Source organism: Dryobates pubescens, chromosome Z, assembly GCF_014839835.1.
Source record: "Dryobates pubescens isolate bDryPub1 chromosome Z, bDryPub1.pri, whole genome shotgun sequence".
In the NCBI taxonomy this organism is placed as follows: Eukaryota; Metazoa; Chordata; class Aves; order Piciformes; family Picidae; genus Dryobates; species Dryobates pubescens.
Window position 1 is genome coordinate 90,775,811 of NC_071657.1, and position 21,392 is coordinate 90,797,202.

Genomic DNA, 21,392 nt, shown 5'->3' on the forward strand with positions numbered 1-21,392 from the left:
TCAGCAACCAGGGGCAGTGAAAGCACATCTCTCAGCACTGGTGAGCCATCCAGCAGCACAAGCTGACCCTCGCCTCAGCAGGCCTTTATTGCCCAAAGAATGCTGATGCTTGTGGTGGCATCAGCTGTATCACCCCTGCCCAGCATAGAGAGTAAGATGTCCCTGTGGCATTGCAGAACAGACCACATGGATAGGCTCCGAGGCTGCCCTCCATCTACCTGGGAAAGCAGCAGAGTTTGGGGCTGCATTTCATACACTTGGTATTTCTATGCTTCTTGAATTTTTTGGACCTTTCTTCTGCAGTGCTCCAAGGGCAAAATAAGTATGGAAAGCCCCTGCATGCATGAGAGGAAAGGTCAGATTGTATTCTTTTTTTGTCTTGTTTTGTCTTCTTTCTGTTGTTTTTGTGATGCTTCATTGGTTGTCAGGCATGTCTAGTGACCTGCACTGCTTTGAGAAAATAGTCTCCAGAATGAGAGCCTGCCCTAGTGGTCAGGTACGAATGCCCTTACTGTAGAACCTACCTCATCCTATGAAAACTCAAGACTGTTCTGCTGTGTGGTTACGATCCTGTAACGTTTCACCAAATTACACGAAACACTTTGGTTATTCAAAACAACTGTTTAACTGCAGGCTACATTAAATCCAGGGCTAACTAGTAAGAGGGACTTAACCTCTTCTATATGGAAATACGGAAGGAAAAGCATAAATAAATATAACAAAAAATTATAAGGCTAAATGTGATTATTTCTTCCATCTGTCAATAGTTATACATGAGGTCAGTTGGCAAAAAGTGTGAGAAAAAAAACCCACGTGACTACATTTAAAATATGACTAGAATTAGTTTTCCTAAGAAATTGCTAATCTTGAGCCAAGTCGTGCGACCCTCACTCATGCGCAGCCATTGCTGCTCCTGTGCATCTGTGACTGAACAAATTTCCAAAGTTATCAGTGAAGAGGAGGAAGGCTTTGGCACTACATTTTGTGACCATGATCAGGATTTTGTTGTTAAAAGGGGAGGAAAAAAAAAAAAAAAAGGTAAAGTAAGTGATTTTTTGCATTGAAGTTAACATTTTCAATCAAAACCATGGACCGTTGTTCCCAACTTCATTCTGTCTGTATCTTCCAAGCACCTTCTACTTTGGCACCTTTGAAAAGAAACTTTAATAAATAAGGTAAGAAGACTCATTACTGAACTGTAATAAATAACAATAACTTAATCTCAATAAATATCCTCTGTATATTTATGTCTCTGAATGGATGCATTGCATCAAGTAGTCTCTGCTCACTCACAATGACCAAATAGAAATGTAGTTACGCAAGTGATGTTAGTCCTTTGTAAACCTAAAGAAACACATTTTGTGTAGTCTGAGTTTGTAATTTCTCTTACTGTATTAGGAAGAAGTGCTTAAAAACTCAACTTGTTTTCACAGGTAGCAGGAGAATAATATCTTACACTTATTTCAAAGAAACATGAGATGGAAATAACCAAACTTAATCAGTAAGTGAAATTGTTTTGCTTCAAATTTACATTGGCCCTAGAGAACTTGAGCCTGAGAATTTTAGTATTTGTCTGAAATAACCTTACTGAAGGGGTTAACCTTATCATAGCTTAGAAGTTGCCCTAAGGGCTTAGGAACTACCTTCAATGAGCAGTAGCACAATGTGCTTCAGTAAAGCTGAGGGCAGAGGGGGAATGGGTAAGGTATTCCTAAGCTACTTCTCAGCTAAGCTTCCTGGCATGGACAATGTAACTGCAACACAGAGTGGTGTGGCAGAGTTGTGTTTTTAAGCACATTCCTCATGGATCTGAGTCTCTGATGGTGGACTGTGTCAAATGAGAAAGGAAGTGTGCACGCCATCCAGCCATTGGCATCTCCACCTGAGCTTTTATTTATTTTTCTGTAGGACATCAAAAGCCACCATCCTCCAATAACGCCTGACATATCCCCAAGCTTTTAATGACCCCTAGTTCTGCATTCTTGGTCCTCTTTTGTCCACTCTGAGCAGATGCTTCCCTGGGAACCTTGGTCCCTCTCTCAGTGTTGTAGCAGGAATGCAAAACTGGCACTGCTGCTGGCATGCAGCCATCAGACGCATCCACACCTTTTTGCGGAATGTTTTTTCAGTATGTGGTAAACCAGGTTATCGTCCAAAAAGGACAGGTCATCATCATAGGCTGTGGGCCTGCAACAAGCTTGCCTCACTTTGTCAGTGACAAGTTTCTTCTTTCTTGTTAAATTTTTCAAAATTTTGTCGTAGGTGGTCTCAGCTGCATCACAAGATCCGCTGCAATACCGGAAAATTAGCTCTTCTTTGGTTTCGTATCCCAGATCCAAGTCGGTCACATTTAAATGTATTTCTGTTAAGACACACCCTCGATTTTTTCCCTTTTGATTCCTCCTCCCCTTTTTGTTGGAATTCTCTACATTTGTGGCGGTATTTTGCCGGTTTCTCTCTCGCCTAGAAAAAATCGGAGTCTGCTTATCCGGTGATCTCCTCAGTCTTTTAATGGTGGCTTGAATAAAGTCCACTACCTCATCGAACTGATCTGGATAATCCTCTGGCATATTAGCTGTTTGGGAAAGAGAGAAAAGGCTTTGTCACACCTCGGTTGTCATTGTTTGCCCATTCATGGCTCAGAAATGTTAAGACACATGCAAGATGCTCTGCCCATCGCTTCAGATCCTGTGCCCAGGACCTCTGGAAATGAGAGAAAATTTGGAATGGTTTAGATCACCATGAAAACTCATTTGGAGAAAAATTAATTATATGCATATATCTCTGTAGGTGTTTGCTGATGCATAGTAGCACTCCAGGCCTGTCGAAATTGAAGGAAGGCAAAGCATGTCATGATATGAATATTAATTGATGTATGGGCGAAGCTACTATAGTGAGGTTATTCCCAGCAAAGCAGCAAAAGGGTGAGGTTTCTTTAAAGCAATTTTGTAACTGTAATTGTTAATTGTTGTCTTTAGTTAGTATTGCCAGAGCTACATATTGAAAAGTTTTTTGGGCACTAGAGAAATTTCCAAGGGAACCAGGCTGAGCTATTATCCCTAGCTGAATTTTTGTGTTTGTTTGGTTTTGGTTTTGGTTTTTGGTTGTTTTTTTTTTTAACTGCTTGTAGTGGATAATTATCACCAAAGCTTTCAAAAAATTTCTCATGGAAGCATTCTGTATCACAAGACTCAGTAAAAACAGGTCAGAATATAAATACCAGGTTAATTTTCAAGGGAAATATTATTAATGTAGTTTCTTGTTATGACGTTAAAATACCTGTTTAATTTTTCAATTTGTATTTACTCTACTAGTGATAAACTATTTAAGTAAACTAAGCTTTGAAGTCAGTGAAAATTTTTATACTAGTAGAATGAATCTCTTCAAGAAGAGCAAATCTAAACATGTTCTGAAATGTTCTCAGATATCAACTTCTCAGTGTAATTTGGGGGGAAAATGATATTTTACAATCTTTAAACTTCCTATGGACTAAGTTGCTCATTGTCATCTGCTCCAATGAATGCAGTGATTTAACGAAGGGTCAGGCTGTCAGAAGCCCATGTGTGGGTGCCCTTACATTGTATTATTAATGAGTGTCTCTTAAACACACAACAGTGCAGTATTGAGAACCTTTTTGGTTTTTGTTATTCATCATGCCAAAAATCAAGGCTTGAGGACTCATTTCCCTTGCTACAAGACCTAAGAGGATGCTTCTTTCTGTATTTAGCTCCTAAGTACCCACCCATGTAACAGACCAGTATCCTGCACCCCTGCAAACCTCCAAAGAACTGCAAACACTAGGAAAGGCAATATCCAACACAGTCCACCTAGCCAGCAGTTGGCCACTGAGCCATGAAGGCTCTCACTGGTTGAGGTGGTGAGATAGTAAAAACTTATTAGGCAAAGGCCCAGTGTCATGCTTCCCTAATGAGCACTCTAACAGACAGAGGACCTGATGGAAGACCAGGCAATGAATGCACCCTTTCCACACATGATGGCATGGACTCTTAACAGGAAAGAGAAGGCATGAGGCTTCCTCCTGTTACCTAGCAAAGGTGCATGTTCATATCCTCAGCATAAGCACCAAATACAGAGGAGATGGAGGCAGCAGGATCTTAACTCTCCTAGTGCAAACTAGTATTGACTGGAAAAAGAGTAATGATGGCAGGCAACCTTGTACCTTCACACAATGAGGGTGGCACATAAGAAGTGGGATCCTATAAAGTATAGATTCTTGGACTGGGAAAGGTGAATTACACTTTGTTTTACATATATCCATGCCAAAGGCAACAATCTCACAGAGCAGTGACTGTCAAAAGACACAAAGGATGGCTGGCTGCTATCTATACAGTTAGATGGGATCCAAACAAGTTAGGACCCTGCACCAAGCTCCATATTCCTTGCAGCCTTTTTACTGTCATTACCTCTGTAGCAGGTACTGAAATTGCTCGCTATGAGCCATGTGTACTACAGGGGGTAGCTCGGATAGATGTGTCTATTGGATGCACCACTCAGCTCTGTTGTAGTACAAGATGGTCTACCTACACCATAGGAATACTGAGCAAGATCCAGGTCTGGGTGATGGGTGGGCTACATTCCTTAAAGGCAGGAAGGAGTAGGTATCCTGCTAAACTCAGTCAAGCAAGATGACTTACATGGAGCTGACACAGACCCCACTGCTTAAGTACACACTTGGCCCTGGCAGAGACACAGATGGGGTCTGGCAGGAGGCACTTGCTACTGTGGGACTGGGTGGTTTATAGATTTCTTGCATAGAAACTTGGTTTCTTAACCAAATAAGAACAGAATGTGGCCCTGAGCAGATAGCTCTAGTTGTGTCATTCTTCACCTACCTTCCAGTTACCCTTTTCATGCTACTGTGACTACCTCAGCCCACACTTCTGTCACATAGTCCTGGCCCTACTGCTGCAGCAACAGTATGCTCCAGTAAGATGCTGGCTACGGACAGGGAAATGAAACCACCAGAGAAGTGTACAAGGGGTTAATGAAATTCATGCAATAGTCAACCATCAGGAAGGGGACAGAAGCTTGTTATAGGGAAACCCAACCTTTGTGTATGGATACTTGTCTGCTACCTTTAGTCTCATACTTATCCCAAGCCTACTATACTGCTAGTGCAGCAAGGAGAGTATGTGTCCCTCATCTAAGAAGGGACAAACCAAACTGTGGATTGCCTGAAGAGACAGCAACACAACTAGACACATTGTTTTTAAACTGCTTGCAATTCAGATGCAAAATCTCACCTTACTTCTTCACAGTGCTGTATGTGGGAGTCTGCTTTGGCTAGATAGTAATCAGACAGTTATAGGGCTCAAGTGGTGTCCTGCCCAAACCAACCCAAGTATGCCCTAGAGGGTAAAGAGGAGAAAAAGCCCTTGTGGATAGTGTCCCTGCTCAAAGCCCATGATTTCATGCACGATCACTACTCCAAATGGACCAAGGAAGGTAATGTTGCTGAGAGCCTTCTGTGCTGTGAGAGGCCTGTGGTATTTAAAGTGGAGGAGACACACCATAGAAGAACTCTGTGACACACTGCTAATACAGGCATGGGGTGTCAACACTGCAGAAAAGTGAAAGCAGCAGGGCATAAAGTAGATCAAGTAATCAAGCCAACATCATGTCCAGCTAGAGAAGCCCTAGTGACAAAAACAAACTTGCTGAAACCAGAAAATGGGTTACTGACTGAGTGACTGATCCTGCTAATCTCACTGGGGCCCTAACCCAAACCATGCAAGAATTGTTCCAAGCTGTAATCCAGGATGAGGTCTGTGTGGCTGATACATCTACAAAGCTGGGGATCCCTCATCAGTTCACCCTCTATTGCAACATCAGGCCACTCAGGAGACTCACTGTGAGGGATGCCAGCATTATGACTAAGATGAATGCAAATCTGCTGTTTCCAGGTTGAACCTACCCTTCAGCCCAGGGCCCTGGAAAATATTCCAGGCAGGTATCCAAATCAGTCAAGAGACTCCTGCAATGAGCCCCAGTATTTGGAGATTATATCACTGGTGATATTGGGGAATCAGTGGGAGTAGTGGGCATACAGCCTCCATGCAAGAAACTGTATCTAAGGCATAGAGCTCCCACTCAAGAAACTGTATTTGACCCATTGACTCTGGTCAGTGTCTGCCCACCTATCACACACGAGCTGTTACGCAGCTCTGTGAGTACACAACATTAACACAATGGCAGCTGCATTACCAGGCTACTCATTGAGTCCTTACAGGTTGCTGTAAGCAACAACACCTTCTGCCTGTGAAGGTCTAAACTAGTTATGATCAATGCAACAGGGCTCTTTTTGGCAGCTTCCAACTGGACTGGCTGCCTGTGTACCCCACTGTGTACCCACAGTGTACCCGTAATTTAGCACTGTTCAAGGAACACCTCCTGCTTCTGTCTGGTACAACTCTGAATTATTACACATTCCCATGAAGCCAAGTTTCAACACACGTGGTTTTGTGCTCTCAGTACTGCATTGGGCATGGTGGGACCTAGCAACCACTGAACCATGGACCCAAACAACAGAGCTCATACTGATGAGATGGGCTTAGTGCTAATTTTCTGCTGCCTAATGAAGCATAACGATCAGCGTGACTACAAACAGTCACTATGCATGGCTCACAAGGGTTTGAAGGAAACTTTGACAACCAGGAGCACAGTGAGAGTTTACTTAGCAGCCTATACCAAGATGCTGGTCATGACTCAACAGGGATATTCGACTGCCCAGTAAGTGTGGGTGTGAAGCCTGAAAGCCCAAAACAAAATGTTGTAAAAACTGCTGAAGGACCTTGGGCAACCAAGTGGAAATGTCAGCATTAACACCAGGCATGATAGGTTGAAACAAGGTAGCTGCCACTAGACATTCCACCTGAATAAACAATAACCACTGAGCAAGGACTGAAGACCGTAAAAGGCTAGTGAACAGAAGGGACGATGGAGGAGACTGACAGCAGGACCACACCATCCTGTTGGGTATTTGGTTAAAGTGCTCCAGGGATGCCAAGACCTCTCTGCACCATAGCCACCACATGCTGAACACTTCTTTGGTCTATGTATTGCTGTGTGGGGTGAAAAGTGTGCTGAGCCAGGCTGTGTGGCCAGGGAACACCACTGGACACACAGGGGTTACCTTGGCTCTCGTATTCTGGTTTGTAACCTGAATAGAAATACTTGACTGAGCGGAACGTAGATATTCCCATGTCTCAGCACTGCTTAGAAAACATTTATAGGCTCACAATCAGGGTCAACAGCCTGGCAGTTTTGCATCTCTAATAATGCAGGGATGTGTTATTTGACTGTGCAGCAGACAAAGCTTTCTGTGGGGATTCCACATCCCTGGGAGAAGCACACACCATTATCAATTCCTGCAACATACAGTTTGCATGTGTGTGTATATGTGTTGTATTTACACATATGCAAATGTATCTAATTATACACATACTTTTTTCAAAACAAACTGGTTTACTGACAATGTTTGGCTTCTGATAGAAAAGCTGAGAGAACAAACACATGGCAGATGTCTCTCACACTGTACAAAGTGCCAGCAGAAAATGCTCAGATGCTATGGCAATAAAAGCAGTGAAGATCTCTGAGCAGCAATCCCTGGTCCCAGACTCCAGAGTGTGAAGGAATTAGAATTTAAAAATCCAAAGTCAGTTATGACAGGACAAGATTGGACAGCATGGAAAGGGATGGGACAGGATGGGATAGCCCATGACAGCATGTCCTCAGTATAGGTTAGTAAAGGTTGGTTCATGCGTGTTATCAACCTCAACACAGGTGTTGCCTGAGGGAAGGACCATGTGTCCTGCAAATGCAAAATCTTCACAGACTGAGAGAGCTGGGGCTATTCAATCTGGAGAAGAGAAGGCTCCAAGGAGACCTTATTGTGGCCTTCCAGTATCTGAAGGGGGCCTACAAGAAGGCTGGGGAGGGACATTTCAGATTGGATGTTAGGGAGAAATTCTTCACGATGAGGGTGGTGAGACACTGGAACAGGTTGCCCAGAAGGTGGTAGAAGCCTCATCCCTGGAGGTTTTTAAGGCCAGGCTGGATGTGGCTGTGAGCAACTTGATCTAGTGTGAGGTGCCCCTGCCCATGGCAGGGGGGTGGAACTAGATGATCCTTGAAGTCCCTTCCAACCCTAACAATTCTGTGATTCTATGGGATCCCTGTGTATCTTGTTCACAGCATGGGAAAAGGGCTCACAGATTCCACTGGGGAAGTGCAACAGGCCTGAGACCCACCACTTAAGACTATGGTGCCATGAATGCTCACAAGACTGACATGAAGTCAAGTGGGCATGTTTTTGTATCATCTCTGCCTAGCACCCTGCTGGCAGGAACTTGGGGCAACCAGTACTGTATTAGGGGAGCTGTGGCCAGCACAAGTGTTCTGCTCCTGCTCATCTTGCTGTCCTGCAGCTTGCTTCCATGCTCCCTGTCTCCGTGCCATGCCAAGGATACGAGCACTCAGGCAGGAAGCAGCAGAGCCTTTTGCTTTGGTGGCAACTAGAGCATGAGTACTACGTTCTAGTACCATGGTGGAGTATCAAGAGTGGTGGGTATAGATGGCAGCCCATGTGCCAGGCTACATGTGGGCACCTTCTCTGTTTTGCATGTCTAGCTAACCAGGGGTCTTGATGTGCCAGGAGCTTCTCATGTGACCAGAAAATGAATGAAAAAGCAAAGAAGGAAAGAGTTAAAAATCACAGGACTGGTGTACATGGGAATCTAAAAGAATGACCAAGCTGAGGGTGGATTAGGTGAACATCAAATTCTCAGGAGTCAAACAAAATCAAAAATCATAATTAAAAAAAAAAATAATAAGTGCATCTTCTGCTTTCTGCTTGCAAGCTGTTAACCTGCTTTCTGAACCTTTAGGGCTTACTCAGATCAGAGTTTTGACATCTCACCATTGCTTTCTGGAACATAAAGTTTTGACCTGCCTGTCCCTGAGCACAGTCCCTGTCCCCTAGGCACTACAAGAACTGTCAGCACATACAGGTGCAGGATCCTGCAGCCAAACACCTGTTGTGCTCCCCACCAGCTTCTGTGGAAAGCTCTCTCTGGGCATGCAGGGAAAGGTGCCTTCCTTCAGGCATTTTCCCCACTGCAAACCCTCCAGTGCCTGCTTTGCTTTTCCAATTAATTAGACTCCACCAGGATTTTCAGAAGAATAAACTATACAGTGTTCAGACTTCTGGACAAAATAGGCTAAACTAATATCCAAACCAAACTCACCACATTCTCAAAAAAACAGCCTCCATTAAAGAAAAATAGGCAATTTATTTCTGTCTTTTCACATGTGGTCATAATTACATTTGGTAAAACTATTCCTTTGATTTCAGTAGCAGCATGTTGTTTTTTTTTAAAGCCAAATATTCCCCTGCAGCAGCAGCAACCCAGCATGGTAGAGAAAGAAACCCTCAGTTTGTACCTGACCACAAACTGATTTCAGTGGGAACAGATGGATCTTCAGCTTTTGAGAAAACAATCCAGTTACTCATTTTGGTGCCTGGTTATGGATTAAAAGGCTACCTACAGTCTCTTCTGACCACGGTGTCTATTAGAGTTTACAAGAGAAGATTAAATTCCATTAAGAGTAAAATAATAATTTCTGTGGGTTTTTTTTGTTGTTGTTGTTTTGAACTCGTAAAACTTGATGTTTTTTGTAATTTGAAATTGTTTGTACTTTATAGTTTTACATATTGATCCTGGCAAAATGTAATCACGTCACTGTAGTGTCACTTGGTACTTTGCAAATCCTGAGTTACAACAGAAGCCACATAAGGTATATTATAAATGATCAAATCAGATATTTTTACAGTGTAGCTTTTATGCATACATTTGTGGCAGTCTATAACCACTACATCAAAATGTCAGGCCAAACATTTACTAAAATTACCAGATATTTCCCTTAATCACAGCTGTCTTTCAATTAGAGCAGTTCAAACAGCATCATTCAGACTGCAGTGTAAAGAATGATTTCAAAGTTCCAGGGGATTAAGTAAGCATTATTTAGAAAGTTCAGATCTTCATTTCTCTTTGGATTAGATGTTCCTTGTGAAAAACAGTTCTGGTACTTTAATCTGGGCCCTTCATAACTAAAACATATTAATTTTTATTTTTTGGGGTCCTGGTTTTTAAGTTTCCTTCAAAATGACACCTGCAAAGATATTATCTTCTTAGATCATTTTCAAGCGGGAAACAGACAATTAATGTGCCTCTAACAGTGACTGTAACAAATCATCCTCACTTTTTTGTTGCTTATGAAAACTACTGTGGCATACTATTTATTCAGCAATCATTTTTGGGTTTAGCTTGGTTTGCAGTAGTGTTTTCAAGTGCTTACTACAGTGGACATGACCTGTCCAAACACAGAATCCCTTCATCTCGTACCACAAAGATGTACTTTAGGACACCCTAAGAGTAACCTGTTTGTGGAAGTGCGACCTAAGCAATGTTAAAATTACTCCTGTGATGATTGTTTTGCTTCATGAAGTTAAAAGAAAGCATCGACTGTGGTTGAAGACACGCCATTTATTTTGCTTAAAATGAAATATTTTTCATCAAAAACAAAGCCTGTCATGCAGGCATCAAAGCAAATTTGGGTGTTAAAAAGTTATACCAAAAGGTTTTCAGGATTTAAACAACTAAAACACCACCTTTCTGAGGAATCATTTTGCTCTCATGCCTTGCATGAAAATCCATGGGGTAAGAGTGAAACGGAAACCAGAGAGTTGTGTCCACTAGGAAACAGAGCATCAAACTAGAGTCAGCTCATCTTTAAATGCCTAACACAGTTCTGGTTTACAATCTCTTTGGCTATCTTGGCAGCTCCCAGGAAAACACTGTGTCCCCTCTGACTCAGATTGTCCTTAGAAATGGAGTCTCTTACTAGCACAACTTGTCTCTTACCAAGTAAAGTGCTAAGTGATATGGAGGATGACTGGGGTGACTCACATCTGTCAGGTATGATAAGACAGCCCTAGAAAAAGGCATATGGTTAGCTCTTTTGGTGTGCTTTCTCCTGATGAAGTTTTGTGTTTGTAGCTCACTAGATAACCCTGATGCTTCCTATGAACAACAGTTCATTAAAGCAAATCTGCAGAGTACTTCGTGTTTTCACATTGCCATGCTTGGCAGTGCCTCCCCCTGCATCCTTTGCTTGCTTTCCTGCAGCTTGAAACTCTGGTTCCCATCAGGAGCAGGGGAGAAACAAGAAGATCATCATAATTGCTGCCAGCTGGGGGAATTCCCTGAGAGCAGGGGGAGGACACAGCAAGGCCAGATGAACTGGGTGAAGTAAAGGAAACTGCCTTGTGAGCTGACCTGTCCACAAGTCTTTCTTCATTGGGTCCAGGCAGGGCTGCTCACAAGATCCTGTCTGACCTTGGGCTGGCACCCAGGGCCAGGTCCCTCCTCTGGCCTCTCTGGAGTGAGCAAAGGAGTGTCTCATTTGGCAATCAAACAGCAAAGGAGCAGCAGAAGGATGTGGTCTTGCCTCTGATTCAGAGTTTGAAAAAAACAGTTCTGAGGCACTGAGGAGCAGATAACTTTTCAGCAATTGCTCCTGAGGTTTTGTGACAGCTCTCCACAGCAGCTGCCAGAAGCCTGTCTGCACCACGTCTGTACTGGGTGGGACTATGTGGGAATTCAGCACCCACAAAGCAGTCTCTCCATCTAGTTACAGCATAAAATGTGTAAAAGGGGTAAAATGAAAAAGTGGTAGTGCCTGTCTCAAGCCAGTAATGGAGCAGAAGCCATATCTGGACAAGTCACATACCTGCCTGCTCTTGCCTCACTAAGGCCTTGTACCCCCCCAATTCATACCACTCTGAGTAAATATACAGGTTCCCAGTACAGCCTGACTTTACATGTAACATCTGGCTCTGACTCAACCCTTTGAGAGCCTCAAATGAGTGCGACCCATAACTTGCACTCTCTATTAGCAAGAACTCATGCAACCAGCTAACAGGTATGGCACTGAGACATTAATGGAGGAAATACTGTCATTAATAAAAAGAAATTCTCTTTAGCAATTCTGGTGCAGAAGTGATCCAGTCCAGTCCTTGTGTGACATCAGTAATCCCACATTAGTCACCCAGCCCCACTTCAGTGCCTGCTCACTGAATAGGAACACCAGTGCTAAATAACAGCCACTGTTCCCAGGCTGCCTGTGCTCTTACACTGCATCTCCTGTTGGGTTTTAGGGGTGTTCCCAAGGGAAAAACACAGGAAGCAAAGCATCAGGAAAGGACCCAATGCCATTCTCTTCCCTGGAAACAGTAGAGCAGAGCTGTCCAGGCAAGACCATGGATAATGCCTCTCCTGTAGCAGTCTCTGCTGCAGGAGTTTTTGACCTAACCTATAAATAACATGTATTCCACCACTGTTGCCTTTCGCTACCTTCGTTTCAATGTATTTGCAATAGGAATGATATGAATAAATGTAATACTGCAGTTTGGAAAATGTTATTCTTACAATAATCAGTCCTTGCCTCTGGGGTAGGTGGTATGCGCTCTGCTGCAGCAGGTCTTGTGTGCTCAGAAGAGCAAGCTCCTTCCCAGCTGCTAAGCTGGATCCACACCTCCCTGTCAGAAATTTCCTGAGTAATAGCTAATGCCAAAGAAATCTTACATGCATGGGATGGGAGAAGAGGTAATTTGTACACAGCTAAAGGGGACACATAGTCAAAGGGGATGTGACCAACTTGCCTCTACAAACGTGGCCACCTGAGAAGCTCTGCCATACTCCTGTAACTCTGGCTCCAATGCAGAATAATAAGTATTCTGATTTTAGTGCTTACTTCTTTTGAAGACTACTTTTGTTCAATAATCATTAATGCATTTGTAGAAGTCCCACTGACTTCAAAGAAACATACCTGTGGGTTTTGGTTAAAGTGCTGTACCAATATGTACGGTCTAAGCCAGTGCTAACTTTATTCCTTAAGAAGAATGCTTGAAATGCCTCACATAATTAATTTTCTGTCCCTTATCTTAAAAACAGACATAGTCATGTATATTCTGTGGCTTAAAGCCTTGTTTGTACCTCTCTCAAGTAATGTTGTGGGGTTTTTTTTATCTTTGTAATCAGGACTGGGTTTCCAAGACTCGTTGAGCTTTTTCTTTTGGTTCCACTTACCAAATATTGCTTGATCAGAAAGTACAGCAGATTCTGTGAAAAATGACCATTCTTCTGTGTCAACCACTCTACCAGACCCAGCATGCAGTGGCCTATTTAGATGTCTGATGATCCTGAATGTGGTTATACAGCAGTATTTAATATTCCTCATTAATTACTTGTCATTCATTTATTACCTCAGAAATAGGAGAATCCACAACAAATGTAGCTAAACAAGGTTTGGCCCATGTACTACAAATTTCAAGATGTGATTGCTTGGTACTATGCATGGGGGGGTGAATGAAGACTGGATATTTGCACTAGATATCCATCTCTGACCAGATGCAGTTGATGATGACCCAGTGGCTTCTCTTAGCCTCTGTAACTTTAAATATTTTAAACCTACTTTACGCAGTGCTAAACAGGTAAAATATAATTTACAAAGACACTACAACTTATCCCTGTAAAGATTCTCTTCAAGTTGACAACTAATGCCTCCCCCATCAGTTCACCAACAGTCACTACACAGGTGATTTCTTCAGCCTTTCAAGAAGCATTTTGCAGCTTGTCATCTTCAGACCCTGAACTGTGAATTTGTATAATATATTGAAGAGGCCTAAGAAAGATGACCAAGGACGGCATGTTTAGGTGTGTTATCTAGCAACCCACACCTGGAAAATGTCTAAAAGGGTCCACGCCTCCAATGGGAAATTTTTGAGGTCCTTAAATTGAAAAGCAGCAAAGACATAAAACATTAAACAAAGAATAACTTCTGGGAAATAAGAATAAAACCATATTCTATTGCATTTTAGTTCTTTCCTCTGTAAATCCCAGAATACCTTTCAGAGGATTATATTCAGCATTCATAACCAAGACTGTAGAGAAATAGGCTTCTAGGGCTATGTGCATCTGGATTGAACCAAATGTGTCCTTTTCTTTTTCTTTCTTTAGAATTTTGCCTGTGAATTGGCAGTCCTGACTACCTGAGATTTCTAAATGCCTAGATAAGCTAAGCATGCCCATGCAAACAAACCTTTTTTCTCTCTATTATATATATATATATATATATGCTCACTCAGAGACACAAGCACACTCAGATTGACACTGGCTGGATGCACCGGCTGTACTGGATACACACAGATCAGATGATGCAGTGTGGCACCTGCTGGGTGTGGCAGATACCTCTCTAATGAATTATATTTACTGTGTGTGGACAGATTACCTTTGCAGCTTCTGGGCATCTTAGACTAAAGCACACATGCCACACAAAATGCAGGTGTGTCAAGCAGCAAAGCCATGAAAATTCTGGTTCCTAACACTGAAACATGCCTAATAAACATTGTAGTAAAGGAAATGTGTTCAGTTGGAGATTTTTTAATACTGGGTTTTGCCTTAAAGAGCCCTACAGTATCACTGCTTATTCTAGATATTTTCCATATTAGTTGATAATGTTGCAGTTAAATGCAGCAATTTAACATTAAATGATAGCAGGGTTATGAAGAATTAACAGAGGTACAATGCATACATATCATGGTGTGTTACAGCCTAACAAACACACCAAAGGAGCTCCAAAAATAACTGACCATCAAGTGGCTGTAGAGTAAGTCAGACATTGTAAAGCACTAAAAACCTTTTCTTCCTATTAGGAGGGAAAAATCCCATGGCAAGATTTTTCATTTAAGTCTACACTCTTACCTCTAAGTCTTAACAAAGACGTTCACTTATCAAGAAACTATATCTCATATCCTGGATCTCAGGGTATTTCAGTCACAGAATCATAGAGTTATTTCAGTTGGAAGAGACCTTCAGTCCTCACATACATGTTATGACCATACAGTGGCAAGCAGTTACAAAATGTATTTGCTGGGAACTGCAAGTAAGTTAAAACAAGGTGTATGGCCCTCTGTGCCTTCTCAAGCTTCTGCAGTTGCTGACAGTACTTAGTTCATAATTTGTTTTGTATTTGTTCTGTTCACAGTTGCTGTTTAAGCTAATTGCATCCTTACCCTAGCTGACTGTGTCAGGGAAATAAAGGTTTTTCTTATCTTTCAAACTCTATAGCTACTCATCCTCATGTGAAGTAAACTACCCTATCAACATGGATGCATAAAAGACCTAGGAATGCCGCATTTATGGAGAATACTCTCATTCCACCTTTCTGCACTAAAATATGCAGAGGAGTGCAATTGACAACACACTGTCATCTCTAATTACTGCCCTGAACAGCAAAGGTCAGCACATTACACCTGATCAGCCCAGGAGGTTAGGACCTTGCCTGTATGCTGAAATGAAGGAAGGTTTTGAGCCAATCTGAAAGGGATGGGGTAATATGAGGTGACATCAGAGTACTTTGCCAAGAAATCCCATCAAATGAGAACACAGAAAGGTGTTAAGGGCCTGGGGGAAATAGATCGGTGCTCTACTAAGGTGTATGGCAGACCCTTAAGAGCAGGACTTGATCTCCCAACCCCACTAATCCCTGCTGGAAGTGGTTGAGACCTGACCTCTCTGCACACCATGGAGCACAACCATTACTCCCCACCCAGCTTGTACAGGCATCACTTTAGGGGAGAGCTGTGTACCCCTCTTTGAATGCACCCAGCACGTGGTCTTGCTCAGTGCCCACATGCCTGCCCTTGTGGATAAGCCAGCGTGGGTGATGATAAGCCCCCTGCTTAGTGAGCTGCCCACTGCACAGGCCTTTGGCAAAGCAACTGACAGTATCCACAGAGATACTAACACACAGCAAGTCCATCACCACCTGGGGAGCTGCAAGCATGCCTGTAGGCTCCCAGCACACTGCCCTCTGCTTGTAAAAGAAACCTCCAAGAGAAGGAAATCTACATGGTGTAGACATGGTTCCTTTTTTATATGTCTTTCTTGTGTTGAAGACTGTGTGTCACGAATGGTAAGCAAAGAGAAGACACCCATGCTGGTGATTTGAACAAAGCATTGCTGTGGCAGGAAGGCAGCAATGTGTCCAGACTGCATCAGTCTCATGGGCTCTGTGTTTGCAGACTGCTCTCCGGACACCACACACTTTCAAATCAACTAAAAATGACAAAACAAAACAAAAAAGAATAAAAAAACATTTCACTGCTCTCTCACAGTCACCTTTCTGTAGGTCTCCCCTGACTCATCCAACTTGGCAATGTAGTGGAGAAAAGAGTTTCTGATAGTGGAGCATTGGTGCTCTGCAAAGCACTGGTGCTTTGCAAAGACCACACAAACTCGTGGGTTTTCCCCTATTTCTGTTGTGAAGAACATCACTGCTTACTTTCCCTGTGAAGCAGGGCTCATCTATTTGTGATCTGCAAGGTTAAAGGGATTGAGAGGAAACTATTAGCCCTTTCTCAAATGACTGTCCTGGCCAGTAACTTGCAACCCATCTTTGGCTGACAAAGCCTGCAACTGTACCCTGGAAACAGATACATCTGGAAGAGGCTGTCTATTGATACTACTACAGCTCAGGTAAAACACAAGTTTTCTTTCTTTCTGCTTTTTTGCCCCAGTCCACAAGGTGCGGGGGTGGGAAATAAAAAGAGGCAACAATGAGAAATTCTGGACATTAGGAATAGATAAGATCACTACTGCTGCCTGTCCCTTTGAGCTTGTTCAGAGAAACCATCTCACCCGGAACCATAGTCCCACAAGTAAGTTCAACATAAAAGCAGATACCATACAAATACTACCACCTTGATAAAATTGAGTATTAATGCTCTCCCACCCATGCAGCTTCTGCCAGAGCTGCAAACTTCCCCCAAACACTTTTCTTCTTCAGCCTGTGCCAAAGGGACCAGAACAACGGCATAAGAAGTTCACCACTGCTTTTTCTACGATAGTACCTATCCCACCATGTAGTTCACCATGGAGATCACAGCATGTTACAGCCCTGAAGCCCTGGCATGCTGAAGCCCTGGGAGGAAGAACTACTGGCCAGTATCTCTGCATGGTGGGGCTGAAAGGATGTCAGAGGCTGCCAGGCAGAGGTGGCAGCCTAGGAAGGGTATCAGCAGTGGGAAAACAAAAGCAAGAAAAGGAATGAGAGAAGACCAAATGGGGAAAGCCAGAGTTATGTATGTCCAAAAGGAGTGGATGAAAGCAGTCATGGCACACAATTTGCCCCTAAGTGCCTCCCTGCTGTATTAGCCTGGCTACTCCTGAAGAAACCAGAGTGGCTGAAGATAAACATGAATCCCAAGAACTGGATACTGTCTAACTCCTGCAAAGAACTGAACAGAGAGCTGAGCAGGGGCACAGGGAGCAACCTCCAAGCTGCATCTGTGCCTTTGCTAAGTGAACATCTCCACAATTCATGTGAATACTTTGGCACTTTACAGAGTCATATTAACTCTCACTTTAAAAAGCCATCAGAGATAGTCTAACACTCAAATAGCACTGGGAGAATCCTGTATCTGATATTGTAGACCTATTATGAGTGAAGCATTAACTGTAATTTTGCTTTGTAAACTGTCTTACTGTGAACCAGTTCATGTGGCTCCCTCTGGATCAAGCTCCTAACCCAACCACTGCTACTCATCTGTAAATTTCCAAGTGAACACACATAATGAAACTCAGTAGCACTTGAGGATGCATACAGGGCCTCCCACCATGAAGCCTAATCTCCATCAGGATTTGTGCCCACTGCAGGCAGTGAATAGTTGTATTGGCAGGTCTGAAGACCCTGAAGCCATGCAGGTGCTTCAGTGCCTGCACTGCAAGGTGTATGTACCTGATTCTCCTCTCAGCTTCTCTGCATACAACTACCCTTCTGGGTTTCTGTCTGGGCTTTTTAGGCAAAAGGGCTCATAAGGAAAGCAGTGCTTGAGGTGAGGAGGAAGAGGAGGCATTGCCACCACAATTGCCAACCCCAGGTTTTGGAAGATGACTTGGTTTGGAGCTTTGGGGGATTCTTTCCTCATCCTGATGCCTGAGCAAAGGGAAGCAGGTTTAGCAAGACATACAGCAGTGGCTACAAAGGAGAATGTTTCTTACAGTCACTGTGCACAGCATAGGGAGGCAGCAGGCTCATGGGGGAGAGATCGTCTTCAGGCCCCTCTACCACTGAAGGGGGCTCCTTGGGAGGCGCCTTACCAGTGGGCAGGGGCAAGGTGGAGACCGTGTTGAGCAGCACCACGCAGACAGCCACAACATCCCATAACTTCATCTTAGATCTCCTTCCAACACGGGCCCCTGGCAGGGAAGAAAGGCAGGTTTAGTTCCTAGCTGCTGCACTTGCCTAGTCCTAACCCCTCCCTGACAGCCTGGAGACAAAGCATGGCAGCTCTGTACCCCAGAAAAGCCTAGTCCACCCTGGCCAGGCATGGACACAGCAGTAGGAAACAACCTGTGCCCAGCTCAGCTTTCCCCTCTGTAGCGTCCCATAGTGAGTGATGTGTGATAGGGAGGCACAGCTCTCTGTGCTCAAGACAGCTGCTGTAGGGGTTGTGGGTGGGCAGGTCTCAGGAGCCTGCACCCAGGGACACCAGGGGTGTCACCATCTCCCTGTGCTGGCAGCCAGGTCACCTTGTGCATGTCCTCCTCCTGCACCCGGGTGGCGCCAGGGTGGACCAAGCTCATCTGGGGTGTGAGGCTGTGCAGATCTGTGGAGTCCTACAGGCAAACCTTCCTCTTCTTCTTTCCTCTTTCCACTTTTTTTTTCTTTCTCCTTCCCCATCCCCTTCTCAATCCCCTTTCCATCTTTTTCCTTTCATCGTTTTCTTCTCCTTTTCCTCGCCATTTGTCACCTTTCCCTAGCCTTTTCTTTCCTCGCTTGCTTTCTCCTGTCCCTTTCTTTACTTCTTCCCTTCTCGTTTCCCTTTCCCATGTTTTCAACATTTCCTTCCCTTTTCTCTTTCTCATTTCCTCATTTTTTCCATCTCTTTAATTTCACTCTTTTCTTTTCCGTCCTCGTTTCTCTTTTCTTCGTTTCCCTTTTGTCCTGTACCTTTTCCTATCACTTTCCCTGTTCCCTTCTGTTTCCACGTTCCCTTCCCTTCCCTTCTCTCCGTTGCCCTTTTTATTCTTTCCTCCTCGCTCCTTGATCACCCCGCCAGCGGTCGGCCACTGTCCGCACCCGATCGATATCTGCCGCCCGGGTATGGCAGCCGCCGCTATCCTGGTTTGGCTCGTCCCGGACGGCGGCCGCGCGCAGTGTCCGGCCCGGGGGTTCCGCGGCAGCCTCGGCTCCCGCGGCAGGGCTCGGGGCGCGGCAGCCGCCCGGGTCCCGCCGGCACCCGCTTCCCGGAGTGCGCTTTCTCCGCCGTCCGCCGCCTTCGCACCTCGCCGGGTTCGATGCACTGCGGGGCAGCACAGTGGCCCCGCGGAGGGTACTTGTCCCAGCCCGCCCGCCCTGCCGCGGCCCACGCCTCGCCCTCACCTCTGAGCTGGTCTCGTTGGACCCAAGATGGACATTAACGCCGGGGAGCCGAGCGGCCGGACGGCAGATGCATGTGGGCCGGGTCGGGGTCCAACCGCCAGGACCCTCTATGCGCTGGGAGGGGGTGGAACGACGTAAGGTGGGGGGAGGGGGGCAGGGGGGCAAGGTCTCAAGTGTGGGTGGAGGCAGAGGGCAGCCGTCAGCGCAAGCCTCGGCGGCTCTGCTCGGCGCCGCAGGTGCTGTGGCGGCGGCAGGAGCGGCGCCGCGCAGGTCTCCGCCCGCCCCGGCCCCGCAGCCGCTCTCAGCAGCGGCGGGAGCTGCCGGAGCCGCGAGGAGCGCCGCTGGGCAGCGGGAGCTGGCTCTGGGTGCTGCTCTTGGGACCCTGCCTGGAAATCTGAGAAAGACACTCCATCAACAACTGCGGAGAGTCAGATGAAGACATCAGGGCTCCTGTAACGCCAGCTGGTCCAGCACCGCGGGGAGCCGCGAACCGCTCGGACACGCACGCAATGGCAGGAAGGAATTAAAAAAAAAAAGCTCACGGGGAGAAAAAAAAAAAAAGCACAAACTAAACAAAACCCAAAACAACCCACCCCAGCAGAGGAGGGGAGGGAAAAATAAAAATAATTAAAAAATAAAAAATGAAACCAGCCTCCTCAGATTGCTGGGAGAATCAGAGGCCGGCGCTGGGATTTGCAGAGCCGATAGCAGCAGCAACGAGGCTTCCTCCTCCAGACTGGGGGTCCCGTCGCGGCGAAAGCTTAGATCCAAGCGAGGAGCGTGGCGGCAGCGGCAAGAGGCCGGGCCGGTGCCCGGGAGCACCCGCTCCCGCTGCCTCGGCGGGGCGTGGGCGCGCCCGATTCCCCGGCCACCGGTGGGTCCGGGAGGAGGCGCGGGGCTGGGCGAGGCGCGGAGGGGCCGCCGCACCCGCGGAGTAGGGGATCGCGGAGCCGGACGCGGGGGCTTTGCCAGGGCGACTCGGCGTCGCAGATGGATTTATAGGGCCCTTTGGCAGTGACGCGCCCTCCGCTGATTCGCTTTCAGACCCAAACACACGCTGGCCCCCCGCACCGGACCCCGCGGAGCCTGCAAATATCTCCCGGCTGAAGTCACCGGCCCGACATACCGAAGGCTGCGCGGCCGCCGGCGCAGCCCCGCGGCACCCGCTGGCCCCGCGGCGGCGGTGGGGCCGGGCCGGGCCAAGGTAACCCAACACCGCGTCCCTTTCCCCCGCCGCTCGTCCGCACTCCCGCCGCCCGCCCACCGCCGCGGACGGTGGGACCGACGGACGGACCGACGGACGGCGGCGGGGCGCGCTCCTTGCCCTTCGCCGGCCGCAGGTGCCGCCGGCGCGGGTCCCACGCCGCCAATCGCGCTGCGAAGCACCTCCACGCTACTGGGCCCCTCCGTGGGGTGCAGCGGCGGTTTGACTCGCCGGAGGCCGCTGTAAAGTCGCTGTAAACAGTCTCGGCTTTCAGCCCTGCGCCGTGTATTTATGACTCACCCAGTTGTCCGGAGGTATGAGGTCCTCATGTCGCCGGTTCTGTGACATTAACGCGGCGCAGCCCGAGCGGGCGGCGGGGGAGAGCGCACGGCTTGTGCGGCGGCCAACAGAACGCTCCGTCCGCCCTGTGCTGCTGCTTTTATTTTTGAATACATTTTTTTTTGTTTTGGATATTTCTGGGGTGGGGTGAGGAGGCGCTGGTGCAACGAAATCTCTAGGAGAGCAGGTCGATGCTGGAGCTCTTCACGCCGGTACAGCGCCGAGCACCGGGGCTCCAGGGACAGAAGGCACGGCCGGGCACGGCGACAGAGCTGCCCTCGAAGTTGTAACCTGGCTGCGGGTTTGTTTCCATACTGTCCAA

The 21,392-nt window shown here is 46.1% G+C and overlaps 1 protein-coding gene across 3 annotated transcripts; it reads right to left on the reverse strand.

Annotated features, from left to right (window-relative positions):
* Window positions 1–1,053: 1,053 nt before the first annotated feature.
* Window positions 1,054–21,156, reverse strand: GDNF (glial cell derived neurotrophic factor). Of its 3 annotated transcripts, none has more exons than XM_054178858.1 (3): window positions 21,032–21,156; window positions 18,144–18,341; window positions 1,054–2,575 (listed from the first exon to the last, which is right to left on the reverse strand). In XM_054178858.1, the coding sequence occupies exons 2-3, from the start codon at window positions 18,313–18,315 to the stop codon at window positions 2,091–2,093; spliced, it is 657 nt and encodes a 218-aa protein (XP_054034833.1). In that variant the 5' UTR covers window positions 18,316–18,341; window positions 21,032–21,156; the 3' UTR covers window positions 1,054–2,090. The 3 variants fall into 3 exon arrangements, with proteins under 3 accessions (XP_054034833.1, XP_054034834.1, XP_054034832.1); XM_054178859.1 differs by lacking the exon at window positions 21,032–21,156 and adding an exon at window positions 19,528–19,650 and having other exon boundaries at window positions 18,243–18,341; XM_054178857.1 differs by lacking the exon at window positions 21,032–21,156 and adding an exon at window positions 19,528–19,650.
* Between the last annotated feature and the right edge of the window lie 236 nt (window positions 21,157–21,392).

What these genes read in the sequence shown, in the direction of transcription:
- GDNF (XM_054178858.1), bottom strand. Translation starts at nt 18,315, where the DNA reads ATGAAGTTATGGGATGTTGTGGCTGTCTGCGTGGTGCTGCTCAACACG. An exon ending in CTATGCTGTGCACAGTGACT is followed by an intron (nt 2,576 to 18,143) that starts GTAAGAAACATT and finishes TTTCCCAAACAG; the next exon opens with CTAATATGCCAGAGGATTAT.